The 26,442-nt window shown below is 53.2% G+C and overlaps 2 protein-coding genes across 6 annotated transcripts in view; one reads left to right on the forward strand and one right to left on the reverse strand.

Moving 5' to 3' along the window:
• NR3C1 (nuclear receptor subfamily 3 group C member 1) overlaps window positions 1–3,135 on the forward strand; it is a 57,513-nt gene extending 54,378 nt beyond the window's left edge. For both annotated transcript variants that reach the window (XM_065848999.2, XM_065849000.1), the window contains exons 8-9: window positions 1,061–1,218; window positions 2,044–3,135. In XM_065848999.2, coding sequence (XP_065705071.1) covers window positions 1,061–1,218; window positions 2,044–2,196 — 311 coding nt within the window. In that variant the 3' untranslated portion in view covers window positions 2,197–3,135. The remainder of the gene's footprint in view (window positions 1–1,060; window positions 1,219–2,043) is intronic.
• A 13,483-nt stretch (window positions 3,136–16,618) lies between these two features.
• Window positions 16,619–26,442, reverse strand: part of ARHGAP26 (Rho GTPase activating protein 26) — a 129,407-nt gene continuing 119,583 nt past the window's right edge. For all 4 annotated transcript variants that reach the window (XM_071814593.1, XM_065848935.2, XM_071814592.1 and 1 more), the window contains 3 exons: window positions 23,387–23,497; window positions 20,616–20,707; window positions 16,619–18,160 (listed from right to left, as the gene is read on the reverse strand). In XM_071814593.1, coding sequence (XP_071670694.1) covers window positions 18,072–18,160; window positions 20,616–20,707; window positions 23,387–23,497 — 292 coding nt within the window. In that variant the 3' untranslated portion in view covers window positions 16,619–18,071. The remainder of the gene's footprint in view (window positions 18,161–20,615; window positions 20,708–23,386; window positions 23,498–26,442) is intronic.

The following is a 26,442-nucleotide window of genomic DNA, read 5'->3' on the forward strand; positions in this document are numbered from 1 at the left end:
GAAGAGGAGTAAAACAGGAACACCACGCAGTCCAGACACACAGATCTCACATAGGTGTAGCTCACAGACCTTTTCCATTTAAATCACTGAAGCAACAGTTGACACGTTGTCATCTCGCATGCCGCCAAGGCAGATAAGATACTTCACTCGGACATCTCACGGGTGCTGACAGTGCAACGAGGGCTGGGTTTTTATAGGAAGGGATCGTCCCTTGGTGGGACGCTTTCCGTCGGCTTTGCCCCAGGTCTCTCCTTTATCCTCAGCCCTTTCCATTTGCTTCACCAAGGCAATCAAAGGCTTCAAATCAAACATCTTAAAGAGCACTGGAGTCCATATGCTCGATTTGTCCTGCTTTATTTACTAGTCCTTGGCCTCCAGAAGGCCTGTCCCAGTAGGAGGATGGCGACACAGGGACTGAGCATGGATTTGAGGCTGACTCAGTATGGGCCTTGCTCCCCAGACCTCGGGTTTCCAGCCCACAGCTGCTCGGCCATCGCTGTCACATCCCCCCTGTGTTCCAAGAAGCTCCCGCCTGCCTTGGGCCGTTGGGTTGTTGTCCAGTGCCTGTCCTTGCCTTGCCTGGACACGTTATTTGATCCACGTCAGGAGGGCTGGAATGAGGTGACATTTCAAGGTCCCTTCCGAGCCAGACCATCCTGTGATCCTGTCCTTGGCCTTCCTTGGCACACACAATTTTTGTGGAATCTTTCCAATGTCGTGTTTCCCCAGACACTGAGGACACGGGCGCTCCAGCCCTGGTGCCTCCTCATCAAGGCACTTCCAGGCCTTAGTGTTGTTGCCTCCATGGTCCAGTTCCCTTCACTGTATTTCTCATTGGTTACCATTGGGGTTTTTTTAATTACTATTTCTATTTTGCCAGCAGTCCTATGTTAATTGTTTGGTGAGTCATCTGGCTCCGTTTTTATTCTCTTCCCTTTTGTCTCTCTGCTGTCATTTCATTAAATCCTGTTTCTTCTTTTCGTGACTACTGTAAGAGAACTTAAATAATGACACAATTCATAGATGTATAATGTCTTAAAGGTTCGTATCAATGTTACAGTTCCTAAGGAAGGCCTGAAGAGTCAATCTTTGTTTGAAGAGATCCGTATGACCTACATTAAAGAGCTGGGAAAGGCCATAGTGAAAAGAGAAGGGAACTCAAGCCAGAACTGGCAGCGATTTTATCAGCTGACTAAACTGTTGGACTCTATGCATGATGTAAGTTCTTAGACAAATGTGTAGACGTTCCAGATAAATAAGTTGGGGGTTATGACAGTAATCTCCTTTATCCTTTTTTAATGTATTTAAAGGGATAACTATTGCGGGGGAGGCAGTCAGGCTCCCCTGCTGTCTGACTGAAGGGTTATTGAAAGAGGTGAATGTGGTGCTTTCAGACGACTTCTGCAGTGGGCTCCGCAGCGATTGATTTTATAATTCATGTAATTTTTAGTGTCTTCAGTTTTTAAAAATCACGTTGCTTTACAATGGAGGAACTCTGAAATGGTAAATGTTCTTGCAGTAGTAGCAGAGGTTTGAAGTTTAAAACCAGTAGTATCTCAGAGCCAAACTGTTCAAGAATCTATGGAGTTGCTTGAAATTGCGTTAAAATAACGCATCAGTGCTATTTTTAGTAGTAGTAGCGGTCCAGTTTGGGGAGGAATTTCCAAATTCAGGCTGTCTCCTTTCGTGGTGTGTTCTCTAAATTGTGCATGCAGTACAAAACCATCCAGGTGATGCTTAAGCTGGATAAGGCAAGGGAAGCTCTGACACCGCTAAGTTAGTGCACCAGGCACCTGGAAAGATCCCACTGAGCTTCTCCATAGGTGTGCGTCTTATATCCTAGAACGGGAATTGACGCAAAATCTCTTGGGTGCGGTCTGTTCGCTTGTTTTGTATTAGAGCACCATTTACAGGAGGTCCTGATGAGAATGAGGATCGCGGTGCACGTGGGCCTGCGCTGCCGTCGGGAGGAAGGAGGGCTGGGGGTTAATGGTGTTTCTCCGTGTCTGTGCTGGGAGTAATCCTTTGCTTTGTCACTTGTAGGTGGTTGAAAATCTTCTGAGCTTTTGCTTCCAGACATTTTTGGATAAATCCATGAGTATCGAGTTCCCGGAAATGTTGGCAGAAATCATCAGCAATCAGATACCAAAATATTCAAATGGAAATATCAAGAAGCTCCTATTTCATCAGAAGTGACTGCCTTAATACAAAAGGGTTGCCTTAAGAAAACGTCAAATGATAGCTTTTTTTTTTTTTTGTAAAGAGAAAAACCTAGCAGACTTGTTAATTTTGTCCTTGCAGCGGTGTTTCTTTTGTAATGATGCACTACATGTGGTTTACAGAGGGCCAAGGTTTAGGCTGGAGGAGCAGCGGCTTTCTCACGCTCGGTGAATAGCTGGGGAGAAGGGAAGGAGAGCGCGTCTCCGCGTCAGGAGTGGTGCAACACCCGCGGATGATCAAACCACCAGTGGCAGGATCTGAGGCTGTGTTATGAACATTCTGCTAATTAATTTCTGCAGTTGGCTGGAGACAATTTTCTAGGCTTTTTCTTTTTTTTTTTAAGGTGTTTTGGATTCTTTTTAAAGCTAAGGTAGCGTTTTGGTTTATGCATGTAACCCGAAGAAAGTTTACAAGTGTATATCAGAAAAGGGAAGTTGTGCCTTTTATAGCTATTACTGTCTGGTTTTAGCAATTTCCTTTAACTTTCTATACCGTGAACTCGGCTTGTTCATTTTTTCTTACATAATTTTTTTGTAATACTTCAAGATGCCTATTGTACAGCTGGGTTTTTAAGGTGGGGCAGCTCGTAGCTTTCCTCAATGACCTCTAGACGTTAATCCGTGAGTATGTTCATGTGAGAATGGGTTGGGCTTTTCCAACCCACCAGCTTTCAGCTGTCCGAGTGACCATAAAGATTTGGCATTTTTTAAGGGCCGGGGTGGGTGGGAGAACGTCTAATTTAAATCTAATTTAAATAGATGCGAATGAAACAAACACTTTTGGTATATGTGCAAAAGTGTTGCATATGCAGATTCATAGAAAATTAACCCAGTCCTAACTGGATGTAAATGAGCAGGTTATTTTATATATTGAAAAAAAAAAAGCCTGATTTTTGCATATAATGCAACAGCCATAGCTATAAGAGTCATGGGCTGCATTGATGCCAAGAAGATCAGTCCTGACTGCCCATCAGGAAATTTTCAGGAAAATATGCATAGCTTAAGAAAAGTTTACCTATGTGTGGAGAAACTCACATTTTCTATACACTTAAATCTCCCATTGGACGAGTATGTGTGGCAAAGCACCACCGACTCGAGAGGCAGACGTGGCGCGGTGCCGGCGGCCGGTTTGGTTCTGTCCTGAGCCGGGTCTGGGCACCCTTCCCATGGTGCAGGCGGCTGGTTTGGTTCTGTCCTGAGCCGGGTCTGGGCACCCTTCCCATGGTGCAGGCGGCTGGTTTGGTTCTGTCCTGAGCCGGGTCTGGGCACCTTTCCCACGGTGCAGGCGGCTGGTTTGGTTCTGTCCTGTGCCAGGTCTGGGCACCCTTCCCACAGCACAGGCGGCTGGTTTGGTTCTGTCCTGAGCCGGGTCTGGGCGCCCTTCCCACAGCACAGGCGGCTGGTTTGGTTCTGTCCTGAGCCGGGTCTGGGCACCTTTCCCACGGTGCAGGTGGCTGGTTTGGTTCTGTCCTGTGCCAGGTCTGGGCACCCTTCCCACAGCACAGGCGGCTGGTTTGGTTCTGTCCTGAGCCGGGTCTGGGCGCCCTTCCCATGGTGCAGGCGGCTGGTTTGGTTCTGTCCTGTGCCGGGTCTGGGCGCCCTTCCCATGGCGCAGGCGGCTGGTTTGGTTCTGTCCTGAGCCGGGTCTGGGCGCCCTTCCCATGGCGCAGGCGGCTGGTTTGGTTCTGTCCTGTGCCGGGTCTGGGCGCCCTTCCCACAGCACAGGCGGCTGGTTTGGTTCTGTCCTGTGCCGGGTCTGGGTGCCCTTCCCACAGCACAGGCTGGTTTGGTTCTGTTCTGTGCCGGGTCTGGGTGCCCTTCCCACAGCACAGGCGGCTGGTTTGGTTCTGTCCTGAGCCGGGTCTGGGTGCCCTTCCCACAGCACAGGCTGGTTTGGTTCTGTCCTGAGCCGGGTCTGGGCGCCCTTCCCACAGCACAGGCGGCGGGGCGGACTCCGCAGGCCCAGACTCCAAACTCCCGCATTTTGCCCCGTTTTCCCGTCCCGCGCGCCGCCCCGTCCGCGGAGCCGGAGAGCTCCGCCGCTGCTGCCGCGCTCTGGAGCCGTCAGTCGACCTTGCTGTCTTTGTAGGGCTGCGTCCCCATCCCCACCGACTAGCGTGCCATAAAGCCCCCATAGGTCTTGTGGATTTCTCCTTGTTGCCATTGATAACTATATTTTAAGAGGTTTAGAAGCTGTAGTAGCCTTTTCTACGTGCACCTTAACAATTTTCTGTATCTCGAAATTGAGATATTTACTAAGCCACTCTAAAATTTGATTTTTACTCAAAGTGGCCAGATTATTTGTGTAATAGAAATGAGAAAGATCATCTGATAAAATACAAAACCTAATATATTTTTATATTTAGTTATAGTTTCAAATATGTATAATCGGTATATTCGCGATCCGAGAAAAGAAGGGAAGGGCTACTGCAGCTTTAAAAGCAATTTATTAAATGATTGTAAAATAGCTTGTATAGTGTATAATAAGGATGATTTTTAGATGACAGATTGCTTTATCATGATACATGTAATTATATTTTTTGTAGGGGTCACAAATATGCTGAATGGTAACCCGCACCCGCTGGGGTTTGTCTGGAGGTAGCACTGAGGGCATCGGTGTTCAGTATCCAAAGAAGTTCTCTGTGTAGGAAGCAAAACCTGTGTTCGGTGGCTGGGTTGGGGGGTGATTTCGTGTTTCTCAGCTCACTGTGTAGGAGCTGGAGGTGGAGCTCGGCGGGAGCGCTGGTGTCCGTGCGGCTGGGGACCGCGCACGGCCCGTGGCCGAATCCGACCCGCGGCGCCGCCGTGGCGTGTGCGCATACAGCCGGCCCTGGGCGCCGGGGATCCCGTACGCAGCGGAACAGCTCGAAGAACGTGGCAATAACCCGCGTACAGGTACCAGCAATATGTAAATAGAGAGCGCAGGTTGTTCACAATACACTAGTACGTGTCTGTTGTTCAGCAAAAGCTTGTTTCCAAGCGGAATAGGAAGCTAAATTTTCATCCTTTCTTAAATCTCTTTTTGAATGTTATATCTATTAAAAACAAAGATACTATATTCAGAACTTTGGAGTAAAACGTCATCTTTAATAAAAAAGATAATAATTCTCCTCTCTTTGAATGATCTGTAAAGAACACGTGCATTTTGTGGCACTGAAGGTAAAGTTCAGTGTTTTGATTTTGACGTTCAGCCCAGCTCAATGCAAATGTTCGGGTGCCTGTTGGAGGAACAGATAGGAGCTGCAGTCTGCTTGGTTCAGGTGCTGCAGGGAAAACCTGCATCCCCAGCCACCACGTGAAGGAGCCTGTGTGTGTGCCTGTGTGTGTGTGCGTGTGTGTGTGTGCGTGTGTGTGTGCGTGTGTGTGTGTGCGTGTGTGTGTGTGCGTGTGTGTGTGTGCGTGTGTGTGTGCGTGTGTGTGAGCAGACGTTTGTGCTTCTGGATGCGCAAAGATACAACACTTCGATGTTTTTGCCAGCAGGAAGGTAACCACAGTGAACAAACCATCACCGTCAGAGCTGATAGCGTAGGAGAGGCTCTGCCCCCTTTTTGTCCGTGTGCCTGTGTGTTCAGTTTTAGTTATGGGTTTAAGGAAAAAAAGAGGAGACTGTGATGTTGTCAGAAAGCGATTGTCCAAGCGATTGTCCAAGCGATTGTCCCGTGCGTGCCGTCGAGTCCGAGCGTCCCCAGTGCCGTGTCGCTGTGTGCAGCGGAGCCGCGTCCGTGTCCGTGTCCGTGCAGCGGCTCCGGACACCGCAGGGAGAGTCCGACCGGGTCCCTTAGTGCCTTATCACAAAGTGCACGAGTCCGCGGGGGCCGGGGCAGCTCCGACCCCCGGCCGGGGTGGCCTTAGCGGGGCGGGGGTGGCACAGCCCCCGCTCACAGGAAAAAGGCAGAAAAGCGGAGGAAGTGCCTGGATGAGCGTCAGGAAGCCCCGTCAGCCGGGGCCGCGCGAGCGAGGCCGGGGGCGGCCCTGGGGCGGCCGTTGGGCTGCGTGGGGCAGGGCGCTGAGCTCCGTCCTGCGCTCGGGGCCGCGGGGTCACATAGGAACCACGTTCTAGGAAAGGGCGCTGGAGCCTCTTCCCGCAGCGAGAGGCTCCGGCGTCCCAGGAAAGGCTGTTGTGTGTGAGAACATCCCCACCTGCAACTAACTCGCATAACAGCATAGAGTCAACGCTGTGTCATTATTCTATTTTGTATATTAAACGAAGGGTATATACTGGCGACAAATCCTATATCATACCGCTGTATGGCGTTATTAAAAAAAAAAAAAATCATTATTTTTATCACAGTAATTTTAGCATAAAAGAATTAAACCGGTGACTCCTGTTTAAAAATAAAAGTTGTAGTTTTTTATTCATGCTGAATAATTCTGTAGTAACGAGTCTGTAGTTTTCACCTACTCAGTGAAATGTTGGACTGTAAAAGCTTGTGTGGAGTTGTTGAACATTTATTTTTTCATTTAAATTTGCTGTTCTGGTAATACAAAGCCACACATTTGTACAGAAGTTGCAGTAAATGTGAGCCATTTACAGCAATGCCGAATAATGGACAGAAACCATATAATAAAACTCTGTTTTTTTCATTAAACGGCTCCAAAATGCTTTTGTTGAGTTTTCGCTGTGTGCCTGGCAAAGATTGGTTCTGACGGCCCAGTCAACTCAGTGATGTTGTTCTCATTATTCACCTCATATGCAAAAATTATCTATGCTGAAGCTAATTATTGCTGCTGTACTTCTAGAGCGGGAGAATTTCTTATAATTAAATTCAGATTAGCAGTTTAATTGGCAATCATCACGCGGTTCCTGCACCTTGCGCATTTGCCGTTGCAGCCGTAACGTCCGTTTTCTGGGGGCTGGACCGCAGTTTTCTAATCAGACCCAAAGCAGGTGTGTGCGTCTGAGCAAAGTGACTCGGCCTCACGTCAAACCGGCGTCAGCCAGACCCTTAAACCGAGAGAAACAACACAAAGTGTGGAGGAAAACAATTCGACTTCATCTGAAACGTATTTTGTTATGGCAGTGTTTCTTAACCATTTGATACTTGCCAGAAGGTTGGTTAAAACTTACCAATGCAGGTACTGGATGCCAAAAAGTTTGTGATGGAAGGAAAACAAAGTGTAATAGAACAGAAGTGTCATAGAAAGGCTGGGGAGGCGGGGAGGGCAGAGACGGGGCAGAAATGGGCCCGGGACAGCGACCGGGACGGGTGAACCTGCCCAGGACTGAACCGAGCGTGTAGAAAGTATGGCCATGGTGAGCAGAGCCCACGTTGGCCACCGTGAGCAGAGTTCATGTTGGCCACCATGAGCAGAGCCCATGTTGGCCACGGCGAGCAGAGCCCATGTTGGCCACGGTGAGCAGAGCCGCATTGGCCATGGTGAGTAGAGCACATGTTGGCCACGGTGAGCAGAGCCGCCTTGGCCATGGTGAGCAGAGCCCATGTTGGCCATGGTGAGCAGAGCCGCATTGGCCACGGTGAGCAGAGCCGCATTGGCCACGGTGAGTAGAGCCCATGTTGGCCATGGTGAGTAGAGCCCATGTTGGCCACGGTGAGCAGAGCCGCATTGGCCACGGTGAGTAGAGCCCATGTTGGCCATGGTGAGTAGAGCCCATGTTGGCCATGGTGAGCAGAGCCCATGTTGGCCACGGTGAGCAGAGCCGCATTGGCCACGGTGAGCAGAGCCGCATTGGCCACGGTGAGCAGAGCCGCATTGGCCACGGTGAGTAGAGCCCATGTTGGCCATGGTGAGGAGAGCCGCATTGGCCATGGTGAGCAGAGCCCCTGTTGGCCACGGTGAGCAGAGCCGCATTGGCCACGGTGAGCAGAGCCGCATTGGCCATGGTGAGCAGAGCCCCTGTTGGCCACGGTGAGCAGAGCCGCATTGGCCATGGTGAGCAGAGCCCACGTTGGCCATGGTGAGCAGAGCCCACATTGGCCATGGTGAGCAGAGCCGCGTTGGCCATGGTGGAGCCCCTGCAGCTGCTGTTCAGAGTCTCGTAGCCCCAGAACAAAAAAACTGTCACAAAATTCCTTTCCTGCCACGTGACCATTTGAGTTTCTAAAAAGCAAAATATCTTCAAACCACCACTAAATCCAACTGCTGATTTTTTTTCCTTCACGCAGTTCATGCCTTTGCCCCCATTGAATAGCGCTGTGAGATCCGTGCTGTAATAAAATCTCGTTTAAGAGCAACATGAAATGCCAGCTTCCCAGCAGGGAAGGGTTTCTTCGAATTGTTTGCAATTAGAACAAAGGCTTCTTACATAACGACCACTTCGGTGCTTTCCAAGGTAGGTGGCTGCGGATGGGGGTCAGAGGCAAGACAAGAACAGGAGGTATGATAATTACATATAAATCACACAACAACTGTGCAAAGATGCGCTAAGAAGATCCATAAACCAAGGTGCAATCGCTTGCTTGGGCTCTGTCTTCATCTTCAGGAAAACTGGGAGAAACCCAGCATGAGATTGAAATTTTTCACGCTATCCCAATTAAACGATGGCGGTTTCAGAATGGTTTGGAAAAGATGCCATTAAATGCCATTTTTATGGTCCTGTCATTTAATATTTCCAGCTGGAGCGCTCTGGATCCGTGTTTGGCTCTGGCACAATGTGCTGGTTGACCTCTGCTGGTCCCCTCGCCCCGTCCTCCCCCTTAGTCCCAGCCTTGGCCACACGCTAAGCCCAGCCCAGGAGAAGGACGTGCGGCAGAGACCTCTCACAAGCATCTTCGGGGCCTTTTGTTTCCTTGGCAAGATTACTGATGATTTCACTTACTGGTGGACTTGAAAATATTTTATATAGGACACGTACATTTCAAAACAAGAAGTGTAAATATCCGATGGGGCTGGAGGGGCAGGAACGAGAGAAACCTCCAAAGGGGGTGGAAAGGTCATTCATCTCAAACACTCGAGCCCGTGGCCAGAGGACAGAAACCTGTTCTGAAACCAACCAGGAGTGGCCATGGCAGTGAAGATTCAGCGCTCCGAAGTGTGACCGAGGATGTTTGCTGAGCCCACAACAGGCAATTTTAAGTTTAAAAAAAAACAACGAGTGGAATCCTTCTAATTATAGGCTCTGTTGATTCAAGATCAAACCACACGAGAAGATGGAAGGGAAACTGCTGATGCAGCATCTAATACGGCCACTAATTGCGCTGCTAATGCACCAGGACTTGGGCTGTACTCTGCTGGCCGTGCTGCACACCGAGGAGGGGCCGGTTGTGCCCAGGGAAGGGCTGCGGGCACTGTGGGCACTGCAGGCACTGCCGGGCGCTGCGGGCACTGCCGGGCGCTGCGGGCACTGTGGGCACTGCAGGCACTGCCGGGCGCTGCGGGCACTGCCGGGCGCTGCGGGCACTGTGGGCACTGCAGGCAATGCCGGGCACTGCGGGCAATGCCAGCACTGCTGCCACTGGAGGAGCGGGGGCCGGGTCCCATCCCCGTGCAGCCTCTGCTCCTCTCCAGCTCACAACAGCCACGCTTGCTTTTTGTTTTATTTTCCTAGCGCTTGCTGGGAGGTCTTTGGTTTTGGCTCGAGCGGGACGTTTCTTTGTTTTGAGAAGAATGAGCGTGAGCGGGTTCAGCATCAGCTGCCGGGGCTCATCACCCCTGGCTGGGCAGTGGCCCATAGACCCGGGCTCTGCCCCACAGACCCGGGCTCTGCCCCACAGACGGCCCCGCTGCGGATCCGGCTCCAGGGACAGCAACACCCACGGGGCAGCATCTCCTGTGACAGCCACCGGTGCTGGGGACACAGGAGCAGGCCCAGCTCAGTCCCCAGTGCCCCTGTACGGGGGGCATCCCCATGGCTTCATTTCTAAACTCTTGTCAAGACTTTTTTCTCCTTACTTTTTTCCTCCATCCTTTCTTTTTCCTCCATTCCCACCATCTTCCTTTTGTTCTCTCCTTGTCTGTGGAGCAGCCCAGGTTGCATCCACCACCTCCCGTGGGCGCGCAGCAGCTGCCCCGTCGCTCGGGGATAACGGTGACAGTGACGAGCCCTTCGCCCACGGATGGAGCCTGGGGGGACAAGGACAGCGTCAGGCTGAGTGCTGGGCGGTCACAAGGCTTCCACACACAAACGCGTGTGCATATTTAGATCTTGCTGGTTTCCTCTCCATTGTCATCGCTATATGTGTATTATCCTGTGGCTGTGCCCACCTGCCCTGCCCGGCGTCCCCGCAGAGCCCCAGCTGCACACGTGTGTGCCCGAACTCCAGCACGGGCCCGGTTGCACACGCGTGTGCCCGAACTCCAGCACGGGCCCGGTTGCCCACGCGTGTGCCCAAACTCCAGCACGGGCCCGGTTGCCCACGCGTGTGCCCAAACTCCAGCACGGGCCCGGTTGCCCACGCGTGTGCCCAAACTCCAGCACGGGCCCGGTTGCACACGCGTGTGCCCAAACTCCAGCACGGGAAGGAGGGGGAAATAAAGGAAAAAACAAACGCTGGCCCGAGGCACCATGAATTGAATCCCTGTAGTTATGAATAATGCAGAAAAATCCAGCGGAGCATTAACGGTGACAAGGACAGAGGGGCTGTTCCATGGGGGTGTCGAGCTGCTCCTCGCTGGGGACAGGACAGGGCCCTGGGGACGGGCAGGTACCAGCAACATCTGTGCTGTGGTCGCTGTGCTGCTCACGCCGTACAGCACGAGCTCCTGCTCCTCAGTGCCTGTGGAAAACAGTTATTACTAAAGAATAATATGGATATCCTACAGCTTTATGGCGTGTAAGGACGGGCTGCGCTGCACCTGTCGCACCCGCGGCACTCCCTGCAGGGCTCGGGTTTGGTGGCCGGTCCCTGCGTGTCCCGCAGCCCCATCACAGCCAGCGCTGCTGGGATTTGCTGAGCATAATGGGGCTGAAAAAGCTCAAAGCTCTTGGTCTAAATATATCATTGTTGCTGGGGAAATAAATAATAAACAGGGGAGCGATTATAATCTTGTGGTTTAATTGGTTCTCCTTATTGTGGCTGGAGGGCCGGCCCCGGGTGTTGCAGGCGGTTCAGGTACCAGACCAACACAAAGCAACGGTTATTTAGCAAAGAAAACAGCCAAGCCCAGATTTAAATGAATAAATAAATATATAAGAACAACAACAAAAGAATAAGAGTAAGAATAAGAATATAAAGTAAAATAAAATAAAATAAAATAAAACAACACAGATGCAAGTCAGTAAAAGCACACGCATTTCCCAGTCCCAGAAATAATTATTACAGATTATGACTGCAGCAAAAATGAATAAGCTGTAAAGGGCAGGCGCAGATCTCTGATTGAGGCAGCACGGCCGGTTCCATCCCCACGGCTCCCACTGCCCCCGGCACCGCCGCCCCCGGCACTGCCATCCCGCAGGGGACTTTACCCCCGGAGCAGCGTGTAGGTAAACAACGTTAGAATAAGCTTGTTTGCACAAGAGCTGCTCCGACAGCAGCTGGAAACACCAACCAAACCAAACCCCACAAGCACTGCAGCAGCAGCAGCTCGGGTGGCAAAACCAGCCCGGAGGGGACGGGGCCGCCCCAGCAGCCAGAAATGGAAGTGCTGCTCACACAAGGCTCCAGCGCTCGCCCTCGAAACCACTTCTCCCAGCAAGTTTTGCACCCAGGTAATGTTTTCTCTTCGGTTACCAGAAGCCCTTGCTCCTGGTTGTATTTCACCACGTTCCGAGCCTGCCATGGCCGTACCCCGACACGGCAGCTGTTGGGAGCACTGACGAAGTGGCTGATGGCTCCGGCACAGGTGCTGAACACCCCTGAAATCCCTGAATGAGGTGTCAGCAGAAACCAAATCTGGGGTTAAAGCGATGGGAGCGGAGGGGCAGGTTGGGCACTGCCCCCATGCCACAGGGCGCTCCCAGCATCACTCGCATTTCAACCCTTCTGGTGCTCACCCACGGTGCCTTTTTCATTGCCCATTGCTTCTCCTCTGCTCTTAACTCACAGGTGGCTGCTAATGAAAGCTCTGATCAATTTGCAGGTATTTAATTAGCTAATTGGCTGGGGTAACTGGCTCGCCTGGGTGTGAAGCCGGGAAGGGGGAGCAGCAGGGGGGATGTGATGCTCTGGCAGGGCTGGAGGGGTCCCGGGGCCACAGAAATCTCCATATGGAAATGGGTTTATCTGAACTCCAGCACTGCTCCCACATCTTCCCCGCCGTCCCCATCTAATTTGAGCCCTGTGCAGGTTTCCGGGGTACCCGGCTGCCGGGGCTTTTCTTCCCTTCCTGCGTGCGTCAGTGGGGTTTAGAGCACAGGTGTGATTTTCTAGACCCTTTTGTCTGAGGTTTAGAAGCAAGAATAAGCTTCATTAGCAGAGGGGAGGATTTACCATCAGTAATAGCTAGGTGCTACCTTGTGAGCCGTCAAACAGTTGTGCTAAATTACAGCCTGCTTTGCCGTGCTTGTCTCCAAACAATCAGCTCCTCACCCAGAGAACAGAACTTTAAATGGCTATTTCTTAAAAAAAAAAACACCTTGCTTTTAATCATTATTTCCCAAAAGCTAAAAATTTGAATTAGCCCAAATGTACAAACTATAATTGCTTTGAGCTTTCTGCTTCATTAGAATAATTAAAATACCATGCACTTGCTAAGCAGAACGTGTGCCCTCAGCACTGGGGTTGCTTTTTATGGATGCACAGGGAGCTTTCAGCTGCTACAGCAGAGGAAAAAGATGGGGGAGGGAAAAAGGGGGAGAAAAGCTCCTCCCGGTGCAGGTGCCGTGGGGCAGACGCCCCCAGCAGCCCCGGTGCGGGCGCCAAGGGCTCGGGGGGGACGGGTCCGCTCCTGCCCAACGCGGCTTGTGAAACGGCCCCAGAAACGCGGAGAAAACGCCTTCCCGGCCAGAGGAAAACCCCTTTGTGTCACCTGCGCCCCCTCCCAGGGAAACGGTTTCCTTGTTTTGAGCAGAAACGCGGGTTTGCTTTCCTGCCGGCGTCTGCGGCACGGCCGGCCCCGCCGGGCCGGTATTTCTGTGCGCTGTATTTTGTTACCGAGCGCTATTCCGGGCTGGCCGTGATTTCGTGCGCACGGCTCCAGAGCGCCCCGGAATCACGAGTTTTGTGCTATTTCGATCATTTCTGGAGACGCCGCCGCACTGCGATGAGCAGCGGGACGGGGCGGACGGGCAGCGCGGGGCCGGGACCCTGCGTGGGGACGGGGGGACAGCGCTGACCCTGGCGGGGAAGGGGGCTTCGGGGGCACTCATTTACCCTTCCAGCACTACACACTTGAAGGCTGAAAAAGAACAGGCATGACGTTGCTGTAGGAAAGCTGTCCCACTGCAAAACTGCAAAGAGGGAAAGAGCCTTCCCAAGAGTGTTGCGACAAGAAAAATCAAGGTTTGGGGTGGGTTTTGTGCTTATTCCCCTCTCCTCATGAAGCAGTAGCTGCAAGTTACGCAGCTTTCCCAAGCCTGCCTGCCGCTGGGGGGAAGTTGTGCATCTCCCTGCGAAAAACCCTTTCCGTGAGCCCTTCCTCGCTGCACCTCCTGTGACCTCGTGCTTCTGTGAGTCCTAATGCCAAACGAATCCTGCTGAAAAGTAATCTGAAATAACGTGATGTAGGGATGCAGCTCCCCGTGCCTGAGCATCACCGGTGGCCCCAGCACTTCTCGGCAAAGGAAAGGCTCTTAGAGACCATGGGGGACTTGACTATTGCTTGAAGCCGTTTGGATTTGTGCTGTGAAAACTCTCTGATAAATCAGAATAACTCTTCAGCCCTCACTGCCCCCACTGCTGAGGCACTGGCACAACTGGAACTGAACCAAGTGACATCGGTCTTCCAGGGACAATTCCAGTGCTCCAACAGCAGTTTACACAACGAAGCAGCAGCAGGGCCTGAAATCACTGTGATGTGTGTCAGGATCACAGCGCAGCCTGCTCACCAAAGTGAGGTTGTTTGTCTGGCCGTGTCCCGGTGCAGACGGACACAGACGGACACACCGCTGGGTACGGACCCGTGTGCTCACAGCCAGAGAACACTCACATGGGAAGGTCCCATCGCTCCATGCTCCGACGATTTGATGATCGATCACAGCATCTTCATCCAGCATACGATGGCTGCTCCATCTAAGCCTGGCTTAAGCAGAGCCGGGACCAACAGGAGCCCAGCTGCAGCTGAAAGCGTCAGTGCTGAGGACACGGCACCGACATTCCCGTGTCACCACAATGACCCAGCACCGCTCGCGGCCACGAGCGTGGCTGTGCACACTGCGATGGGCTGGGCTGCTGCTCAGAACTCCGGAGGAGCCTTCTCAGACAAGACAGTTACCAGGAGGATGTTCTGTCCGACTGCAGGGTCACATGGGAATCTGAAAAACCCATGGCCAGAGTCTGAAATTGTTGCTCTTAGCAATGGCCTGCTTGAAAAAGAAACAGCCAAGCCAACCCAAACCCATGAAAACACCCCAAACCCAACCCAAACCCAACCCAATCCAACCCAAACCAAACCCAACCCAAACCAAACCAAACCCAACCCAACCCCAACCAAACCAAACCCAACCCAATCCAACCCCAACCAAACCCAACCCAACCCCAACCAAACCCAACCCAATCCAACCAAACCCAACCCAATCCAACCCCAACCAAACCCAGCCCAACCCGAATCTATCCCAATAGCAATTCATTTTAAACCTAACCCAATCCAACCAAATCCAACACAACCCAATCCCAACCAAACCCATCCCAACCCAACCCAACCCCAACCTATCCCAATCCCAATCCAATCCAAACCCAGCCCAGCCCCTCCCAATCCCAACCCAAGCCCGCACGCGGGTGCCGCGAGGGGTGGCAGGAGCGCTGGCAGCAGCCTGGGTGCTCCCAAACCACCTGAGGTGCTTTGTGTCCTGCTGTAAAACCCCGCGACGTGAGCCAAGGGACATGGGCCCGCAGCTGGACCATGGGCACCTCCGAAACGCCACGTGTGTGTCCACGGGGTGGTGCGGACGGTGGCCACCACGAGCCCTGCACTGCGCCCTGAGCCTCATCTGACATCTGCCAACAGATATTATTGCACCGGCTCTTTTTGTTTGCTTTGTTCAATGCCTAAAATGATAAAGGGCAGCAAATACAGGAGAGACTTCTCACAAGTCTGGCTGTCCCTGCTTGCTTATAAATTTGACTCATGACTTTAATATTAAGTATCAAATGCCATGTCAAGGCGGTTTAAACCAAAGTTTTCTATCTTTAATTTCTCTTGGAATTCACCAGTGTTTACTCCAGTACTACAGCTGGCCCACGACAGGAACATTTAGTAGGCGTTTCTGCCAAATTTTTCTTTTTGGAAAGTTTTAATTAAAAAAAAAAGGATATATTCCACTAGCTCTCCTGTAAGAGCAATAACTTGTGCTTCTACTTTATTTTCCTTTCCTCCAGAAGACATCCTGTAAGTACGTCTGTGTGGGAGTTTTGTTCCCAATTACTCTCTAGGTAGTGCATCCTAACGCTCCGAGTGCCCAGGAAAAGGAATTTATTCCTGTCTCAGAATCACTTGAGCATCTGAAGAGCCAGAGGGGTCCCTGCAGGGGAGGGTTTTGTGGGGACAGGGATGGAGCAGCCTGGGCTGCAGCTCTGCAGCCTCGCTGAGGGGTCTCTAAGTTCCGTATCCCCCAATGTGCCTTTTAAGGTGCTTCTGATGTGTTTGAAATTCTGCTTTGTCCACCATACGGTTTCTCTTTGGAGGCCGAGTCCCGTTTGGGACGGGGGCCATGCTGGGAACGGCGTTTGCCATGGAGGAGGAGGAGGGTGCCGACGGACGAGCAGCACAGGACGGGGCAGTCCCAGACACAACCCGTGTTGATGGATGAATCAAGCCCAACCTTTGTTTCGCTGTTTTCTCCTTTCCATTAGCTCTCCCCACCCCGCTCCTACCCCGAGCCGTGCCGGTGCCTCCGTTACCTCCAGGAGGAACAGGAACCAGCAGCTCGCCAGCGAAGCGCCGGCTTTCCTCCCAAACCCCGCAGCCATCGCCGCCCAGCACCGCAAAGCAGCTTTGCCCCTGCTGGAGCTGCACCGGGGGGACGTGTCCCATGTGTCCCCATGGCCGGTGTGTCCCTCACGGAGCCGTGACCACCCCAGAGGAGCCGCACAGCACCGCACCACACCGCACCGCACCGCGCCGCACCGCACCGCCCCAGGAATCACGGAAAAAAGATACATTTGTCCTCTTTTTTTTTTCCCCAAGACAAAAGTCCAGGAAGTTTAATAACTGGGAAGGAAACGTAAAAGGTTCTGCAATTCCAGCTTCCCTTATTTCTGCACGACACCAGAAGCGAAGGAGAGGTGGCCCCGGGCCCCGAGGGCGGCTGTGGGTGCGAATGTGTTTGCAAACACTCTTCTGCAACCTTTGCTTCTCTCGTCATAGGTCTTCCAAAAATATCAAATATAGATCTTTCCCTCATAATATTTTAAGATACTCTATTTATACATTAATTCTCTCAAAAATAAAAAGTGACACATACAGCAATCCAGTCACTCAGAGTCTTTAAAATCATTACAAAAGGACACGCCACCATCCCCCAGCAGCTCGCGGCAGCCTCACTCGTGCACAGCAGTCTCTGCCAACGGGCTGGCAATTCTTTCATGATTTGCTATCACAAAATATAATCAGCCTGGCCCCGCGGTCACGCAGGCTCCTTCTCCCACCCTCCCCCTTAGAAATTATGTGAAATAGTGAGGGATTTGCAAACTCGCTCTGCCAACCCCTCGTCGCGTGTCCACAGAGGCAGGAGCGTCCTCGCCAGAGCAGGAACCGAGGGCTGGGGGACCCGAAGGCGCGTGCCTTGTTTTCTGTAGACTGTAGGTTGGCCACACTAACAATAAATGTCCGGTGAGTATGGAAATAATTTACCTTGCACTGCACAGACTTGGCACGGACAGACTGCACGCCAGGCTTCGAGCAAGGAGACCACCTAAAAAGCAACGGTGGGGAGGGCAAACACATCTCCAAAATGGCACGGCAGCAGCCTGGGCATTGGCGAAAGCGTCTGTGCGATGGGCATTGGAAAGTGGAGATGCAAAACGGCCGTCACACGAAAGGAGCGGTATCGATCCGGAGCTGCGTTGTGCCCTCCAGGAAGGAAACGCAGGCTGCACAGACCACAGACGTTTACCTTGCAAAAATCTACATCTTTAAAAAAAGAAAAGTTTGAGAGATTTGGTCCAAAATATTCCCCCCTCCACCTGCCGAGCCCTGGCGGCTCGCGGCCGTGCCGAGCACACCGAGCACACCAAGCACACCGAGCACACCGAGCACACCGAGCACACCGAGCACCGAGCTCTCGCCTGCAAGAGCCGAGCTCTGCGCAGGACGGCGCCGTGGGCAGCTCAGCCCCGCAAACCCACCGGCTGCTGCAGGCACAGCTGGCGCTTGGGCACCGGCCGAAAGCTCCACACCCCTCCGGCCACGGGGCTGCCGGGCTGGGGCTCCCGGCCGTGCGTGAGAGCACGCGGGGCTGGGAGCAAAGGGCTCCGCACCGATGGCTCCTCCGCGGGTCCCTCCGCTCCCGCTCCTTCCAGCCGGCGCAGTCTCCCCGCAGGCAGCTCCGGGCTCGGCGGCTCTCGTGCTGGTTCACAGTTTGGCATGGAGCACCGGGGCTGGTTTTGTTATTGCTGCGACGGCTCCCGGCGGGGACGAGGGCTGCGGGCATCGCCCACGCTGCTCAGGGCTGAGCCGCCCCCAGCACGCACGCCGGGGGACGCACACGTCATCATCCACACAAACACCTCGGTGGGCACAGGGGTCCTCCACCCTGCGCTGCGCAGCGGCAAAGGGCAAACTGGTCTGCAGGGCTCCTGCCCGCGGCTGCCATGGATGCCATGGAAAGCTCAGCAGTGGCGCTTCTGATGCCCAAAGTTATAGGAACTCGACGTAGTTCTCGGGGATTAGTCCCGTCTTGCCGTTGAGGGTCCCTTCCAGCCAGCCAGGCTCCTGGGATGGATGAACTTGAGGAGAGAAGGAAAAAGCAAGTTACTACAGGAGGGGATTGCGGTGCAGGGGCCAACGCTCTTTGTGTGCTGCCAATGTGGAAGCTGCTCTTGGGAGAGAGCAAGGTCTGTATTTCATGTTTATTTTAGAGTAAGGAAACCAATACGCCAAGGAGCTCGGAAGGCTGAGGAGCTCTCTCTGTCCGTGCCGGCTCCTACGCGTTTCCTTTAGCAAAGTGTTGGAGGTTTCCCAGTAAAACCCACTGAAGGACCAAGGTGGCCCCGAGCTGGGCTCCGGGCTGGGTCCCACGTGCTGCTGCTGCGGGGCTGGGTAAGGGAAGCGTTTGGGGTAGAAGCAAGTGCTCAAAACTTCCTCCAGATTTGGGCTAAAATCTCTTTGAAGTTCAAGACAACATGGTTAATTCCATCGCATCACAACCCTCACATCCAGCTTGGCCTCGCACCAGGCCAAGAGAGAAAACGCATCAGCGAACGCTCCCGGCAGCAAGGAAATACCTCAATCTTATTTCTGTGAAATGAGAAACGTTATCAGTTCTCAAAAGACACTCTCTGTTCAATCAGCTACTGAAAATGTGCCGATTTTACAGAAACCAGGGTTACGCCAACACGGGCACAGCAACATTCGCTGTGCCTGCCATGGTAAATGGTGGCACGCGAGTATTTCGGAGCCACCCGAGCTCCCTGGGACCCTCCCAGACACGCTTCATTACACGTTTTCTGGCTTCAGCTCAAGAGCAAACTACAGGTGTTCTGCTCCTCCGAGCAGCAGAGCGGGGAGGAGCGGGGCCACGGGTTCCTACCGCAGCCCTTCTAACCCAGGATGCCCCTTTGCTCTGCAAAAATCAAGACTGACACTGACCAATGTCAAAGATCCAAAAAGACACAAGTGTTTTAAGACCAAACATCTCCACACTTTGGCAGAGACCAGTCCCCACCAGCACGGCAAAGCCCATCGCTACTGGCTATGCCTGCAGAGGAGTATTGTACATAGTGAAAAATACAAATCACAGAAAACTAACAAGTTTCTGGTCTCAGCAAATGGGCTGGGAAAGCGCTTTAACCTGAAGTCACACGAGTTCCAGCCACTGCTTCCACCTGGAACGATCCCTCGTGTCCCGCGGGCACCGTCTCCTCTGTCACACCATTAGAGCACTAATGCAACACAACTCGAGATGCTGCTCTGCCATGCGCAACCTCAGAGAACCTTAAAGCCAAGCAAGAACCTGGCCCTAAGTATTTCCAAGATCCATTTGCTTTCGCTGGCTTCTACAAAACCCCTTCACCACAAGGCTATTTCTCCCAAGCAGTGCTGTTTCTGCCTCGCTCCCCCAGCCTCAGCTACACTAAGTGATTAGAACATGCTGTATATTTTTTCCCTTGAATAATCCATTGATTTTTATCTAGCAAACACAATGTATTTAATTCAAACTTGTTTCCCTCCTAGCTGCTCTAATTCCCATGGGCTCTCAAAGGGGAGACCATGTTTATTTATGAGATATCTATGGAGCTGCTTAGGAAAAGTATTTTCTTTATTTCACATGTATTCATTCTCTTCCCCTTTCTGCTATATTCCCATATATACCCCAGGGCAAAGCCAATGCATGTGGTAGCAGTTTCCCAAATGACAATACTTAACATATAAAAGCCAAGAACTACTTGGAAAGTAGTAAAAAGTATTTTCTTTACATTGGGGTTATAGCTAAACCAGAGCTGCTTAATTCCATGGGGCACAGTCTCTTTCCCTTGATGCGGGAAACAGAAAGTCCATGTTCATTAACGTCCTCTCCGAAGAGCTGACTGAGCAGAGCCCACCCATTCCGGCTCTCAGTGTCCAGGGGAAACAAGCACACGCTGCTTTTCCATCTCCTGCATGAAACCTTATGGCAACTATAGGATATTTCTGGTGCTGACACTCGGAAACGAATCCCTCCCACCCAGAAATCCAGAGAGGAATGGCTCCGTATACAGTAAACGGTGGTGTCAGTCAAACCCCTTCGGATGAAATGAATCTCGAAAAGGCAGATTTCACACTGATCCTAAACAGGGCTGGATGATCAGCTGCTTCCAGCACGGATATGAAAAGGCCAGATACACCTTGGAGTTACTGCCCGCGTTTCCAGTGTTTCTGCTTTCTTCTTTCATGGGATTTCTAGTAGTGGAAATGGGATGGACATTAAACAGAACTGCAAGGAAACTCATGAACCGAGGGTTCAAGGCATTCCCTGGTACACAGGAAGAAAACCAGCAATTCGCAAAACTCAGCACTAAAGTAAATAACAGCCCAGTGTCCTTCTCCGAATCTTTACCCATCCCACTTCCCTGGGATCCGCAGCCCAAGCCCCGCGCTGAGAAACGAGCCCGTGTCCTCCCGCCGGGATCCGCAGCCCAAGCCCCGCGCTGAGAAACGAGCCCGTGTCCTCCCGCCGGGCTCCGGCGCTGCCCCCGGACTCACCGTTCTCGAACACGGTGCCGGCCGTGAAGGAGAGCTCCGAGTCGTGCTCTGCTTTGCAGGCGTACAGAGCCCGGGCTTTCCGCAGCGGCGAGCTGCAAAGAGAAAGCAGTTATTGGTCTCAAAACCACCGTGCTCATACCCAGCAGCACTGCCCCCAGCACTGCGTAACGAGGGGCACATTGGAGAGGGGTCCAAGAGCCGCTGCAGCTCTGCAAGTGTCCAAGGCTGTGCTGCTCGGGGGAAGAGCGAGGAAGATCCCAGAGGAGGCTGAAGGTTCTCAGGGATGAGCCCCCAGATTTCACCGCACTGCAAATCCCCAGCCCAGCCCAGCCCAGCCGGCAGCACCAGGACCGGAGCCCGTGCCCCGAGCCGGGGCTCCCCGGGAGAGCTGCAGGTGCAGGACACGCTCACCGGGGAGCGCGGGATGTTCTGTGCGGCTCCCAAGGGCCACAGCCGCACAGAGGGTGCGGAGCGAGGCCGGGCAGCAGGTGCGGGTACAGACCCACGGGCACAGACCCACGGGCACAGACCTGAGGTCACAGACCTGCGGGCACAGACCCACGGGCACAGACCCGTGGGCACAGACCTGAGGTCACAGACCTGAGGTCACAGACCCACGAGCACAGACCCACGGGCACAGACCCGCGGGCACAGACCCGTGGGCACAGACCCGTGGGCACAGACCCGTGGGCACACCCACGGGCACAGACCCGCGGGCACAGACCCGCGGGCACAGACCTGAGGTCACAGACCTGAGGTCACAGACCTGCTGCCACCACCAGACCCATCGCCCCCGAGTGCAGCTGCGACCACCAGGAGGAAACTGCAAGGAAGAATTAGCACTTGGGGAAGGGTATTTCAAAACAGAAAAGTAGTTCCAAGAAGAATTTGCTGCACTTCTTTAGAGACTGTACCTGAAGATCAAAAAGATTTAACAACCATGAGATTGTAGCGGGGAAGTGCCAGAGCACCCACGCTGTGGGGGATGAATCCGAGCAGAGAGCCAGAAATGGAGCAAATCACCGGAGAGGCAGGAGAGAAGGAAGGACCTCAGGACCCAGCAGCAAAGTGCTGGCGTGCAGAGCCATCCCTGCCCCAGAGCCTCCCAGCCGTGCTGGGACACCGGGCCAGGGCGATGGTGACGGTGACACCCGCACTGGGACAGCGCCCAGCCGCCCGGCACTGCAGCTGCTCGGCTGCCGTACGGACAAGCAAAGCGATGGAAACACCCCAGAGCTGCTGGGGTAACAAACCAGGAACCACCATTCCTCAGCTCAGCAGTTTCACCAACTTTTATCTTTCTGCGGACTTGAACTTCTTCTGAATCGGCCCTGGTCGAGCCGGGGAAGCGGCACGCTTCGACCTCGTGGCAAGAGCGGTTCACCTGCACACAAAAACCACAAACCAGGGAAGCTGTGGGCGGTTTGACTTTGCTGTGAAGGCAGCTCCGAAGCCGAGGTCTCTCCTCTGCGGATTCCAGCTGCCTGCCACGAGCAGCCACAAAGCCGGGATGGGCAAACACTCCAGCTCCAGCGGGTCCCGCTCCGCCGGGCAGGCTCCGCTCACGCACAGCGCTTGGCGCTGTCAGATGAAAAGCTAAAAGTATTTTTGTGCCTACTACCTTGAATTATTGAAGTAGCTGTTTTTCTGCTCACAAAATGACCTCTGAAGCGCCGCGTCCCCGCAGCCCCAGCCTGCCCCTTCGCGTCTCTGCACCTGTCAGAGCCCTGCGGGGCTCTCAGGGACTGCAACCCTGGACCCCAGAGATTGCTCACGTTCTGTTTCTGCCTCCAAGCACGGCACAAGGCCGGCAAAGCTCTCAGGAGTTGCACCCACCTCCCCCTGTGCAGTTTTGGGGACGACGAGCCTCTCTCCCCCCGAGGAGGAGGCTGCTCCGATGGTGTTAACACCAGCGTCAGCCTCTGCAGACACGTAGCAAAGCAAATAAATAACCCTGCCTAACAGGCGGCCGTTGTACAGCAGCATTTGTGCGGCTGCAGGTGCAGGGAGGGAGCTCGGTCTGTGTCTGGAATGAACAAACAGGTCTGATGTGTCTCCCCAAGAGGAGGGATTGCTGCCCCGGCCCCACGCTGGCACAGGGCTGGGTGCTGCGACCTGCCGGGCTGGCTCAGGGGACAGAAACCCGCCCTGGGGCACCGCACATGGAGCAGGGGCGATGCTGCCCACCAGCACCCCTGGTACCCGCAGCACCGGTCCCGCAGGCCGTGCCGAGCGCCCTGGGGGACCTGCAGCACAGCCCGAGCTGCTGCTCCCGCGTCACGCTGCAAATCCGTTTGTCTGTCTGTAACTCTAAGGACTGATTCACTCCAGTGATGCCCAGGCACCTGAGACATGAGCACACAGCAGGCAAATGTCTGAGCTGCCCCATGTCCTTTACCCTCCTTGGATTCCAGAGAAGTGGCCCGAAAATGAGGTTTACAGAGGCTGGTTACCCCGCGGCAGCGGGAGGGCAGCGCACGTCCCGCCTGCTCAGGAGCGAAGGAAACTGCCTGAGCTGAGACCGGCAAAACCACAGGAACCACCAGCGACACCGAGCGCTGCGAGTGGGACCCGTGAGCACCCGCTCACCCTCCACGGGTCTGCCCTGGGGCAGGAGGCGTTTGAAAGCTCCTCTCTTGCTGAGTGCAGAAGCTGTGGTGCAGGAGTTCGAGCAGGATGCGAAGGGCAAGGAAAGCCAAGTGGGGGAAACTGGGTAAGGTAAAAATAAAACAGCAAAAGCAACAAAAAGCAAAGCGAATTCTGCAACAGACCTGATGGGGGATGAGTCGCTGGACGTAGAGGAGGTGGGCATAGGACTTGATGGCGCAGAGAACATGGGCCAGGACGGTGAGAGGGGTGACGTTGGGCTTGAATTCTGAGGGCTGCAAGACATAACCAGATACCTTATCAACGTGCAACCACAGAAACAAACACAACCGAGAGACAGTCAGACGACATCCGACGATAGCGAGTGCCTTGGGAATATCCAGAGCATGAGACACAGCTACGAAATGAAGTGCCAAGACCTTGGGAAGTGTTTCAAGGCCAGATCTGCATTTCTCTGGACAAGAGCTGGATCTTCCAATCAACTCCTGCTCCACCGCCCCGTCCAGCGAGCCCCACACCCTGTGTGCGGAGGGGCCGCCTCGCTCCCTGCTGCCAGCCCAGCCACTTACCTGCTGTGTTTTATTTCCCTCCCTGCTGCAAGAAACAGCTGATGGTATTTCTGGCATTACCGATGCCCGCGAGCAGCCTCCATCCGCCTTTTGTATGTGGGCTGCCATGGTGCTGGAGCTTGGGTGTCGATCCACAGCACCCGGCCACCACCGCCTGTCCACACTGCCAGCCAAGGGCTCTCGGTATGCGCAGGACGTGTCCGTGCTGTCACCCGTGTGGACACAACCACCAGGAGAACATCTCCAGCCCCAGCGCCCCATCTGGGACCCTCGGCTCACACAGACAGCTCTCGGAGGTGCCCACAGCTCCGGGCTCCTGCCCTGCGTCTGCAATCAGCACCATGACCATTCCATTGATGTCTTTTCCACGTTTTACATTGAAAAACTCCTTTTTTTCTCTTCCTTTCTTTTTTCCCTTCATGCAAACTGCTCTTGATTCCTCACTTTTAAGCCACTGCTGTCAACTGAAGTTGAATCAAGTTACTCAACTAGTAAATACATGCAGAAGCCAAGCAAGAAGAGCTTGTTCCTTCAGAATGGTTTGATTTAGGTCATTCTCAGGTTCACCAAAAAGCAATCATTGCACTAAAATCCCGGTTTGAGTCTGACTCATCTTCTACTGTTCCTATGCGTATCGACTCATCTGTATTGTCTAATTCAGCTTGTCAGCTCTGGCCCTGATAAAACACCAGAGAAACCTCTCCACACTGAAAATGCCTGTAAAAACAAGAAGTTTTGTAAACGCGCCATGATTTACCTTCCTTTCCTGAGAGAGGGGTGGCACCTCTGATCCCATGGGTGTGTGAAGAGGTGGGGACCGGCTGCGACCCCACAGGCAACCCCTGGGCTGCTCCATCCCTGTCCCCATCCCCTCCTCGCCCGCACCTCCTCTGGTCACCCCGCTGGGCAGCGCCGTGTCCCTCCCATCCTGAGGAGCACAGCTCATGCCGGTGTCCAATGTGGAAAACAACCCCAGCTTCCAAAAAGGATGAAAGCAACCCCCCTCCCCCAAAATGAACAAAATGCACCAGCACACCCAGAGTGGGGCGAAGCATCGGCCAGGTAAGCCCGCGCTGCCTCTTCAACCTTTCACAAAGAGATGAATTCTCTGTGCAAAGGGTAACGGGCTAACCAGTGATCATTCAATACCTATTAGATCACAACAGCAGAAGTTCATTGTTTCAGCCCCGGGTTCTGCTCCTTAAGCCCAGAATGAAATGTCTCATTATATTAACAGAGAAGAGAACACTACAAACATTTTTCTTCCATTTCAAGCTGAATGTAAAACCTCAACCTCCAGCATTTACAAGAAGAACAACCAACTTTCCCCAGGAAATATTTATGATCGATCTGGAGTTTTATGTTTTCTTGTAATCTCCTCCTACTCTGTCTGAGTTACAGTTCAGATTAAAACCCAAACGCCGCTCTCGGCCAGCAGCGCCGCCCCGGCTCTTGCACCGGTGCGACCAGCACGCGATGGCCGGTGGCCCGGGGGTCCCGTGGCACCCGGCGCTCCCCGCTGTCCTCCCGTGTGACAACTCACATGGAAAGGGTACAGCTGTGGCCTGGGTCCAGTATCTGGGGGAACGTGTCCGTGTCAGAAATGTCACCACCCCAGAGGACACTGAGGAAGGTTAAATTGTTGGCCTGAACCTCTCCTGGCCAAACCCTTGGTCTCGTTACTGCTCACGGGAGCTGTGGCACTGGGTTCAACGCACACTAAGGATCTCCCCTCACAACTACAGGCGATACCTTTATTATGCCAGAGGATTACTTGCATATAGAAATGAGACAGAGAGTGCATCAAAACTGTCACAGGAGGCTGTAAAACAGGCAGAATAACAGAAACCCTCAAAACATTCTCCTAATAATTGCCACTATTTAAAACCAACCCTTTTGCATTTTTCTATCATCGCAATTGTCAGTCTTTTGAAAAAATGAGTAATTTACCGTCTTACTTAGTCTTTAACAAATTGTGTAGGCATTGGTACTCACGGTATCTTAAATCTACTTCCAGTTTCAAACAGAAGGAGGTGCTACCAAGACCAAGGTAGCCCAAATGGCAGAAATTAACCCTTCAAGCACCAGTTCGTGCTCCTTTTTCTTTCTAGCGGTGTGGCTGTCTGGCCACCCGTGATGTCCTGCCTTCCTTAATGCAAAGGGCTCTCCAGCCAGCCCATGGGGCGGGTAATTCCGTTGTATTTTATCTGTGCACAAGCCTGCTCCTGCCCTCTAATGGAGAGCGCACGTTGGATGCATTTGAAGACATGGAGAGGGCTCTCTGGGTAGCAGGAACCTGAACATTTCCTTCACTGTCAGTACTGCAAGAGCAACCGGTACTTTGGAAGCCGGAGCCTGTTGGCTATACTACCTGTATACAATATTCTCTGGCTCTATACAGCTGAGCCACTGCACGAGCCTCCCAGGCAGTTCATGTCTGCAAGGCAACTGAACATGAACGTGCGGGTTTGCCACCTGGAAGGCAGAGGACCTGCCGGATGTGCCTTTTGTCTTACCACGGCCTCTCGCCATCCACGCAGCCTCCTCCACCAAAGCTCTTCACCAAACGCACGTTACCTGCTCCCCGCGTGGATTTGCCGCGGGCAAAGCGCGTTCCCTGGGGAAGCAGAGCCCCCAGCTCCGGCCCCGTG

Source organism: Patagioenas fasciata, chromosome 14, assembly GCF_037038585.1.
Source record: "Patagioenas fasciata isolate bPatFas1 chromosome 14, bPatFas1.hap1, whole genome shotgun sequence".
In the NCBI taxonomy this organism is placed as follows: Eukaryota; Metazoa; Chordata; class Aves; order Columbiformes; family Columbidae; genus Patagioenas; species Patagioenas fasciata.